The following is a 10,453-nucleotide window of genomic DNA, read 5'->3' as shown; positions in this document are numbered from 1 at the left end:
CAAATTACATTTTGACAAAATAAATATGGTCGCCACAAAAACCTGAAGTTTGATTATTTGCATAACCAATTTAGGGTATATTATCAAATTTTGCACGACAACTTGGAAGATGCTGGATGCTTCACAAAAAATGAGTCAATATCTTATATCTAACATTAAAATCAAATTACATTGGGAAACGATAGCATATACATTTAGCATCAAACAAAGCGTTGATCATTGCATCCCTTGATATCATTTGAACCTGATGCCATCCAATCAACAATCTTCATTTCCCAACGTAAAGGGCACTCTACAACTGTCATACATGCAATGAATAAAAATCCCTTACGGATATGTGAATAAAAAATACCATTATGCACCTCGATCATCTCTTCTCTAAATAACCAGTATAATATCTCATGACCAAACATGGTTGTTTGTATATAACCCTACAATACATCGTCTTCCATAAATAGGTAATGGAGCCAATATTTAAGCTAATAAATATAAGCCACTGATTTGCATGGCACAAGTCTAGCATTTTGATTGTTGTGGAAAAGACTTTCCGAATGAATATAAAAGAAGCTTTACTACATACATGATTCTCCATCACTCACTTCCTAACGATATTTTGCATTTAACTACATCCATGGCATGTGAGAAGAAGCAAAGAGGGGGAAGCACACAGAATGAAATAACCATTGGTCAACTGTTTAAGACATGTAGTAGAAAGAGTACGCAGATGTTTGTATGATGATTATTATCATCTGTAGTGCCGAATTGCATTTACATACATGAAATGCCAAGATGTATTTTTCTTCATGAACACAAGATAGAAACCAATCAATATTCTTCATAATTGGAATGACTTTAACATGAGCCTAAGACTTGAGACATTTGTGATCCTTCATGTACAAGAAGATCACATGCTTCTTGTGTAGGAGAAAGTTTTCCCAATATACTCGGAGGACCTTTCCATATCAATGATGCCTTTTTTGCAACATTTTTGCTCTCTCCAATCACAACTGAAGTTAATCTGTGCAATCCGGCTGGCTGATGAGAGTTCACATTTGCATTTCCATGTCTTTGTGTGTGCTTCGCAGGGACAACATTCACCCACCAGAAATCACTCAGCACACCGAAAATTAATGCCCAATATTGAGGATTCCTTTGCATGCGAAAAATGCAACTCCCATTTAAGGTCCAAACAAACATATCCAACCAATCTCTATCCAAAATCTCCATTAGCCCTTGCACTTGGGGCATATAATAGAAAGGCACAGATACCCATGGCATACAGAGCTCTGGCTTTCCATTATTATAAGGACATTTCACCTCCAAGATACCACATTTCTCATAGATCCCATTTTCTCCCTCATTGATCAAACCATCAGGAGATGCACCAAGCCACTCTTGTAGCTCATCGCCTTCTTTATAGATTTTGAACCCTAATGAGTGAACCGCATTTCGGCTTGCTTCTTGATATCTTTCGATAGCAAAAAACTCATGTCTTCTGCCCCATTCCGTCGCCTCATTGCCCGCAAATTGTTCCTTTAGACCAACTTTCTCTTCCCAAAGTTGAACCAACTTGTTTGAGCCCCAGAAACCCAATGCTGCTGCAAAGCAACTTGAGGTCAGCCTACCTTCTCTCAGTTTGTGCCAATCCTCTGAGCCTTGCTTTACTTCAGTCGCATTGGATTTATTGGCTGGGGTCTTGTCATCTTTTTGTATCAAAGAAATTCCTTTGAAAAACAAAAAACAATCCAAAACTGTTACATCAACTCTTATGGATCAGGACATAAACAATCACAGCTTTTCCTACAATTTAAGAGCTGAAAATGATAGAGCCATACTGTTGCTATGAGAAAAAGGAAGGGAACTCAAGTATATTAAAAGGAAGAAGAATTTCAGAATAGTGTATGGGCCGGGCCATACATACCAATTAGTCTTAGACCTATATCCAGACCATAGCTATCCAGCTAATGACCATCGATGATCTAATGAGCCTCTCATATTGGAGAAATACCTTTGACAAGAAACAATTCCCCCTTCTAAGATCAAGTTCATTTAAAAAGTAAACCTCTCCTCTAATTTTTCATTGAGAGTTGACAATCAAAGCAAGCAATAAGGAAACCAATGACTTTTTAAGCATACATGGTAAGGCAAATTTATATCTTAGATAACCTTCGAAGTATAGGAATATTGTGCTCATCTTTCAAAAACTCTTTAGTAATATTTACTTTACCTTTGGTAAATATTATCAGCAAAAAAAATTGTACATTTTGGGAAATCTTTCAAAAAACTTAAAATATTTGGCATAATATATAGTTGCCCCAATTTTTTGCTTGCTCGTGGTTCCATCCAAACATAATGTGGAAATCCAGAAAAACAAAAAAGAGCCTGTAAATATCAATAGGCCATGTTGAAGGTAAGCCTAGAGCATAGAACTTGAATTTACAGTTTTGATCCCAGCCCCCACCGAGGTAAAAATGCCAGGACATATCCAACCACATCTTACTGCCCTCATGAGCCTTGGCTCTTGGAGAACCTTAACACTTCTCTGAACTCTCTCACACAAGTTAGGTGTTGAAGAAGGATCATGGCATCATCGCCATAGTACGAAGGTATGCAGGGTATGCAACGAAAACATAGTGGAGGATGAATATCACTTACTTCTCGCATGCTCGCCGTATACGGTAATTTGTGAGAAGTATGATAACTTATTAGGCAGAGATGATCATTTAAATGTCATACTCCAATCCCCACCACGAAGGGTGAGACATAAGTGTGTATTATTCTCACGTAGAGAGCTTTCTTACTACAGAGTAGTAACCCCCCGCCCCTCTTAGGAAGGAGTCACATACAAGACGATATGTCAAATTTGGCCTCCTTGTGGAAGATAAAAATTCTATTCTATTCAACTGTCATAGATTGGGTGGTTTTTGCTCACATGCATAACAATGGTTACTGGTGTAGACAGCCTATGATTAGAAGCTGCGTCATTGAATAGAAAATGAATTGTTCACCCATTTGAAGTAAAACATGCACCAGTTACAAGTTCACAAGTAATGTTGACTACACATGCTAGAAAAAACAGAAACAGGAAAAATGGGAACCGTATTAACTATTAGAAACTGCTGAAATTTCCTTTCTATGCATCTATTCCATTCTATGCAATGACTAAGTGTGATCATTTTACTAATCTAAGAATGTACAACTGTTATTGCCTGCAAAATGGTGCTCTGTGACTATGGATTTTGTTTCTTGCTCACAAATGTATTCTACTGTTGTTTTATGTATGCTAGAGATGAAGCAGTTTTACCACTTCGTGTTATTTGTGTAATCGTGTGTGTTTGTGCACACATTTCTAAACAATGCAAATCCAAATGTGGCCAACCAAAGTGTCAATGTCTATGCACCAATGAATCCATTGACTCAAAGATCATGGATATCTAGACTGTGGCGGACGAACGGGTCATCCACAAGGTAATCGGTATATCACTGGTACTCAAGGCCAATGATAATAGTTACCCCCTACGTGACCCTGGTGGACCAAATGATCATCCAGAACCTACCTATGGCCTGGAAGCTTTAACTGAACTAAATAACCCTAGTTCCACATCTAAGCCATAGCTATCAAAAACTCAAAAAACGACCAGATTGTGGTTCAGGAGCCAATGGCTCATCTACATACAGTCTACTACATGGTTGCACAAAATTGCATTTCATCATGAAATGAAACAAAGAACTGTCCATGGGTTATAGGTTCTATATCTGACCTACTCTCCAAATTTACGCTAGTTAAATAAACCTTAGGCCTCATTAAAAAATGGTCATCCGGAAGCAAATGAGAGGCCTAAAAGACTCTTCTAAATGCATCTATTTACATGGCTATATGTGCATGACTCTTCTGAAGGCTTATAATGCCAAATGTATTTAAAATCAATAAATAAACACTATACACACCATAGCCAAAAGACCCACAAAACGGGAAGGGGGTCAGAAAAAACACAAGGTTTTAAAGAAGGAAGCCCTTACCAGGGAAATCCAAGTGCAGGGAAGAAGAAGATAGTGTGGAGAAGGTGGGTTTGCAGGGGGGTAGTATGAAACCAGGTGAGGAGAAGAGGAGGAATCGCCCACAAGCAGCACTACTGTTTATACCAATCCTACCTCTGCCCCTGTAGCAATGGAGCATGGCTGCACAAAACATAACATGAAGGAAGAAGCTTCTCTCTGTTCCTGTCTCTGTCTCTGTCTCTATCCTTGCCCCTGTTCCTGCTCTGATCCTGCTCTGATCCTGCCCCTGTTCCTGCTCTGTTTTATACTTCAAAAGTGCAGTTGGAGGATGGATGATTTTTAACTCACTTCTTCCTCTCTAGAGGTCTTTAAGTGATATTTCATCAAACAATTTTGTTCCTTCCTTTTTCCGGCCGACACAAATTCGCAATCCGGAAAGATACAGATACAGATACAGATACAGATACAGATACAAATACATATACATATACATATACATCTATATCTACATCTACATCTACATCTAAATAGATACAAATACATATACATATACATATATGTTGAGCATTTGTGATGCCACACAACCAGTCGTGAAGAAGAGTGCACCAACAAGGAACACGTAGCAACTGACAAAGTCTACAAAAAAAAGGGGAGCAGAACTATTCAGATTGGGGGAGAGGCAAGCCAATGGGCGGCCTAGTGTGAAATGACCACCACACCCATGATGTGAAAGCTATAAATGCCACCTTTGTGGTGTCGTTTAAGCTTCTTCTCGATCTTAAGAATCTCCCAGTGGTTAAAGCCTTAAGCCTCTTCTCTATCTCCTTCTTTGTAATTAGGAGCTCAAAGAGAGAATGAGCAATAGTGATTGGTGAAAAAACATTAACCTCTCTCTCTCTCTCTCTCTCTCTCTCTCTCTCTCTCTCTCTTGTTGGTGTTAGACCTCTCTGTATTAAGAGTGGTGGAATAAATACATTATCTTGTTTTTACTTGCTTCTTAAGTGTTTAAGAGAGTAAAGCGAGAGAGCGTGAGAGAGAAACTATTATTAATCGTGTAATACTAAGTGAGTTAGTAGCTTCAGAGGAACTTTGTTAGAGCTAGACCCTAATGTAAGCATGAGATAAGGATATAAAAGATCAATAGATAAGAAAGGAGAGAGAGAAAGAAGGGTGTCGATCCACTCAACCACCCCCGAGTGAGGGATCGAGATGGACTCAAGCCTCGATTGACGTCCTATACCACCGTTGTGGTGTCAAGTCGTACCTGGCACTAGCGCGCTCGCTACAAGAGTTGATCCACCACAAGGACAGAGTCTTGACATAGTCAAGAGATGATCAAATGAGGGTAGCTAGGCCTCATATTTATAGCCAGACCTAAGGCCCCCCATGCAAGTTCACACTTGGCCCTAATGGGTTGTCTCAACCCCAAGGATTAAAAGTAATCATTGCCTTCTTTACCCTCTCGTTTAACCCTCACACTTTATCCACGTGTATAGAAATACTACGGTACAATCTTACCATGAGATATTAAATGGTCATGCCTGTAACATACTTGACAACTACCTTTGCTCGATTCACCACCAAAATGTACGTATCTGTATCGGTATTATAATCCGTATCTGGATCCTTCCATGTTCTGTATGCGACCAGAAGCGCACTACTGAAGTGAAGATTTTATTATTATGAAAAAGCATATGTTAACAAAAAGCTTCCTTTCTTCAATACATACATAACATAAATTTGGATTTGAAGGCAGATTCAGAAATAAAGAGAAGCTTAGAAACATAATACATATCTAATAAAAGTGATTTTACTTTTGAAAGACAAAGAGAGAGAAGGGTTTTAGAGGGGTTTTTGCTTTACCTCTGTTTCTTCTTCTGTCTCTGTCTCTCTCTCTGCATGATGGCTTCTGATAAACAGCCTCAGAATAAGGTTTGGTCTGCTTCTAAACCTTTTCTTAATGGCGGGTTATCTGGTATGCTTGCCACATGCGTCATCCAACCTGTTGACATTGTTAAGGTATGTGTCTCTTTCTCTCTCTCTCTCTCTCTGTGCCTCATCTCCATTTGATTCTAATCAATTTGATTTACCTTGAATTAATTTCATCTGATTTAATTCGATTCAATATAGATTCATGAGATTTCATTTGGTTTAATTTAAATTCATCGAGACCCCTGCTTTCCGTCTTTCATGTCATTCCTTATGCTGTTTTGTTTTCCAGTTCTCACTCCCATTTATTGTTTGGATAACTGTTTATATTGTTTTTGTTTTTCCATCTGATTGATACTCTTTCTTTTTCCTTTGTTCTTTTCTAATATTTTAATTTGTAATAAGCTTATTTTAGCAAGTAAAAGGTCTTGTTATTGGCAGTTATCATGTCCTTTTCTTTCTTTTCCAAGTAGAAAGGTGTTGTAAGTTTTCAAATTATTTTCTTGTGATTGATGTATATCGAGTTCTCTCTTTTTGCAGGTAGAAAATATTCTCTTTACTGGTGCATATTGAGTTTGCCAATACCTACACATTATGTTTTTGTCATCTCATTCACAAATATAACTTCTCTATATGTTCTGTTCTTTCAAGAAGTAGATCATTATTTGACTTCATGATTAATGCATGATCTGCATATGTGTCTTGGTTTAGAAGTAGATAGGACTGCATCCATGAACATAGTAATGTATAGATGAATTATTTCTCCATGTAATCTACAGAAACAAAGTTGTAATCCATGGGTCCATCTACACTGGACTTTCACTGAACTTGGGATGTCGAGGAATTATTTATTGTTGAACTTGTGATCCTTCTAAGCAAAATCAAATATATAGCCTATAGATTAATATGTATGGATGGAGAATGGTGAGAACATATATTAATGGATTGTGATGTTGCAACTATGGAAAAGGAATTTTCAAATCCATCGAGGTAAACTATCATTCTCTGAGATATGGCTGCTTTTGAGTATATGCATATGTGCATTCACTTATAGAATAGCCTTGTGTGAATAGAAAATGGAATTATTTTAAGAATCTTGTGGGGATGAAAAAATGTATCGAGATGTCTCTGCAATGTCAATACTTCTTTATATCCTTGTAGGAAAGTAGACATTCGTATTGATGTGTTTTTAATCACTTATGGTTTTTTGCACATAGGGAATGGATTTGTGTACAGAACTTTCTTGTCATTAATACATTAATTGCCTATGGTTGTGTTTTATGTTTTTTTATGAATGCTTTCTAAAGGATTGGAGTGATAATACATCACAGTCAAAAATAAAAACCTCTTAATTACTTGTGACTGTTCAGGTGAGGATACAACTGGGGCAAGGCTCTGCTACCAGTGTTGCTAAAGGAATGCTTAAGAATGAAGGGGTGGGGGCTTTTTACAAGGTTAGCCTTGATGGCTTTATCTTTTCGAATCGAGAATATTTTATGAAGCAAAAACAAGCCTAAAACTTTGTAAAGTTTGTTCAACTTTGTATGTATTAGCATCTGAAATATTTCTGGTTAATATTTTTTTTGCTTAGTTTTCCTAGAATAAGTATGATGACTTGCATGAAGTCATGCTATTCAGCACATTTTGTGTCATTTTAAAGTTAATAAATTTATTAATGTATTGCAATCATATGGTCAATGATATTATACATCATTGTCCTAGAGTGTAGAGCCTATGTGAATGAATTGGCATTAGCTTTTGTTAAGTTTATTTTGTTTTCTAAGTGCTCAATGGTCATGGTAGCTTTTTCTATTTGGAATGATATTCATAGGACCAATGCATGTTCAATGAACTAATTAAACACAATTAAGAAGCATTTAACAAGAGGTTAGTAAGTGAATTAGTTAACAATATATTAGCAAAAAATACTGGGTACTTTTCTGTTATGTGAGTACCTGTGTTGTTGCAATAAACTTTTAATGTAGTTTTATGTTGAAATAATTGGTAATTATACCTTCTGTTGAAGTTAATGCTAATTGTTTTGTTTCAGGGCCTATCAGCAGGTTTATTGAGGCAAGCCACATATACTACTGCTCGTCTAGGATCATTCAGGTTCGCCTGATCATGACTAATGAAAATTTTGTGTTAATACCATTTTTTTATCATCATCCTATCCCATAAAAGAAAAGAGGAGAATAAGAGAGCATACAATCTCCCTGTTTTTCAAGTAAATGCAAACCTTTTTATTTATTTTCAGGATATTAACCAACAAAGCTACACAAGCAAATGGTGGGAAACCACTCCCATTATATCAGAAAGCATTGTGTGGGTTGACCGCGGGAGCAATTGGTGCTTGTTTCGGGAATCCAGCTGATCTCGCGTTGATAAGAATGCAAGCCGATAACACATTACCCATTGCCCAACGCCGAAATTACAAAAATGTCTTTCATGCTTTGTATCGGATAAGCTCGGATGAAGGCATCCTCGCTCTCTGGAAAGGAGCAGGTCCCACTGTTGTCCGTGCCATGGCTCTCAATATGGGCATGCTTGCCTCTTATGATCAAAGTGTAGAACTCTTTAGAGATAACTTTCATTTATCTGAGGCACCCACCATTGTCGGTAAGCTTTGTAACTTACACGTTGCTCGTAAGTATGTCAAGATAAAAAATACAGAGTTAATCGTTTTAGTTGGGTTCAAGAAGGAATTGAGAATGTTGTCTATATCGTATTGCAAAAATGGCAAACTAAATTTAGAGTGTGAATGGGTTTTGTCAAAATTCAAGTAGTGATTATAACGATTATAGTCTTTTTGTTGATGGTGGGTGCCTCAGATATTATAGTTATTTATCTGAGGCACCCACCATCGTCCGTAAGCTTTGTAACTTACACTTTGCTCGTAATTATGCTAAGATAAAAAATACCGAGTTAAAATTTTTAGTTCGTTTTGAGAAGGAATTGAGAATGTTGTCTATATCGTATTGCAAAAATGGCATTCTAAATTTAGAGTGTGAGTGGGTTTTGTCAATGATTCAAGTAGTGATTATAATGATTATAGTCTTTTTGTTGATTGTTTGTATCACTTTGGGTCTGTAACTATATATATATAGTTGCCGCTAGATTTTAATGTTGGTTTTTGATCTTTTTGATCTTGATGTCTTCTTGTTGATTCCCAAGTTTCTTTTGGTTGTCTTCTATTCAAGTTAATTTGGATACATTATGAAGTTATTAAAACCCTCATATGTTTTGCACGTATCTTATCTTATCTTACTCATACATTAAAACTTAAAAAAAGCTTAAGTATTTTTCATTACTTTAGACCCTGCATTCAATGTTAAACTGGGACTATTTTGAAGTTATCAAACTCTTAATCTGTTTTCTATGCACTCAGCTTACTCAGGAATACATACATGTGGAAATCCCATATATTTTGAAGATGTATTTTCCCTCTTTTAAGAAAGAGATTCGGGTTTATTTTTGCAGCGGCCAGTGCAGTGTCAGGTTTCTTTGCATCAGCATGTAGCTTGCCGTTTGATTACGTGAAAACGCAGATTCAGAAGATGCAACCTGATGCACAGGGGAAGTACCCATTCACCGGACCTCTCGATTGTGCTTTCAAGACCATAAAAACACATGGGCCTTTGAAATTTTACAGTGGTTTTGGTGTTTATTGTGTCAGGATTGCTCCGCATGTCATGGTAACGAACTCTCTACTTATTATGTTCTAATCATTGCTTTACCTTTGTAGATTTTATAATAATAATTCTTGGCAAATTTCCTAGTTTTAACTGGTAACATTGCTGCAATGATTCTGCTACTTTCATCATAATCTTTATGAAAATGTTGATCATTTGATGTTTTCGTTCGTGTCAAATTTTCTAAATTTAACCGGTACTTTCATAATCTTTATGAAACTGTTGATCATTGGAACTTTCATAATCGTTATGAAAATGTTGATCATTTGATGTTTTCGTGTCAAATTTTCTAGATTTAACCGGTACTTTCATAATCTTTATCTGGTGTTTTCTGTCAATATTTGTGTGATTCATTTTTATTTTCTTGTGATAATTCATTCATACCAACAACACTTCTTCTGTTTGGTCTCTTTTTGTGTGTGCAGATGACATGGATCTTCCTGAATCAAATCCAAAAGCTCGAGCAATCCATTGGACTGTAATAAGCAAGGTCTTAAATCTAGCTTACGTAAACTGTCCCATTTCATACTTGGCCGCCTTCCGTGTCCCCCTTCAATTTATTTGTATTGGAATGCCTGGAGATGCCGTGGATCTACGGTTTTACATCCTTACGAGAACTGAAGTGATTCAGTGTTTTTTGTTTTGTTTCGAGTAGAAACTTACACAAAACCCAAGTGTCGCCACTATACAAGAGATGGGGTCTAAGGTTTTTGAAAAGGGACAACGAGTGTGAAATAATTTTCCAACTAGTATTTATGTAGTGCTTTCGCATTATAATTTATATCGCAGAGTTAGATACCTTTGATCTTTAGTCAAAAAGTATTATCATTCTT

The 10,453-nt window shown here is 36.7% G+C and overlaps 2 protein-coding genes across 2 annotated transcripts; one reads left to right on the top strand and one right to left on the bottom strand.

Annotated features, from left to right (window-relative positions):
- Positions 1-552: 552 nt before the first annotated feature.
- On the bottom strand, positions 553-5,900 carry LOC147862304 (uncharacterized). The gene is made up of 4 exons (XM_087323094.1): positions 5,863-5,900; positions 5,563-5,659; positions 4,021-4,357; positions 553-1,724 (listed from the first exon to the last, which is right to left on the bottom strand). Exons 1-4 carry the CDS (start codon positions 5,898-5,900, stop codon positions 853-855), a joined length of 1,344 nt encoding a protein of 447 aa, XP_087179220.1. The 3' UTR covers positions 553-852.
- On the top strand, positions 5,892-10,105 carry LOC147862303 (mitochondrial dicarboxylate/tricarboxylate transporter DTC-like). The gene is made up of 6 exons (XM_087321976.1): positions 5,892-6,018; positions 7,299-7,382; positions 7,979-8,040; positions 8,186-8,547; positions 9,409-9,623; positions 10,046-10,105. The coding sequence occupies exons 1-6, from the start codon at positions 5,899-5,901 to the stop codon at positions 10,100-10,102; spliced, it is 900 nt and encodes a 299-aa protein (XP_087178102.1). The 5' UTR covers positions 5,892-5,898; the 3' UTR covers positions 10,103-10,105.
- Positions 10,106-10,453: the final 348 nt, after the last annotated feature.

Source organism: Azolla caroliniana, unplaced genomic scaffold (genome assembly GCF_043228905.1).
Source record: "Azolla caroliniana isolate FFs.n. ecotype wild unplaced genomic scaffold, voAzoCaro1.0.p SCAF_7, whole genome shotgun sequence".
NCBI lineage: Eukaryota > Viridiplantae > Streptophyta > Polypodiopsida > Salviniales > Salviniaceae > Azolla > Azolla caroliniana.
Note: the sequence above shows the minus strand (reverse complement) of the source record. Positions and strands in the feature narration are given on the sequence as shown.

Excerpts from the sequence above, each read along its gene's own strand:
- LOC147862303 (XM_087321976.1), top strand. The coding sequence starts at position 5,899 with ATGATGGCTTCTGATAAACAGCCTCAGAATAAGGTTTGGTCTGCTTCT. Across the intron at positions 8,041-8,185 it reads GCTCGTCTAGGATCATTCAG|GATATTAACCAACAAAGCTA; the intron begins GTTCGCCTGATC and ends ATTTATTTTCAG. Across the intron at positions 9,624-10,045 it reads GGATTGCTCCGCATGTCATG|ATGACATGGATCTTCCTGAA; the intron begins GTAACGAACTCT and ends TTGTGTGTGCAG.
- LOC147862304 (XM_087323094.1), bottom strand. The coding sequence starts at position 5,900 with ATGCAGAGAGAGAGACAGAGACAGAAGAAGAAACAGAG. Across the intron at positions 4,358-5,562 it reads TGGTGGTGAATCGAGCAAAG|AGAGGAAGAAGTGAGTTAAA; the intron begins GTAGTTGTCAAG and ends AAAGACCTCTAG. Across the intron at positions 1,725-4,020 it reads CCTGCACTTGGATTTCCCTG|GAATTTCTTTGATACAAAAA; the intron begins GTAAGGGCTTCC and ends TGTTTTTCAAAG.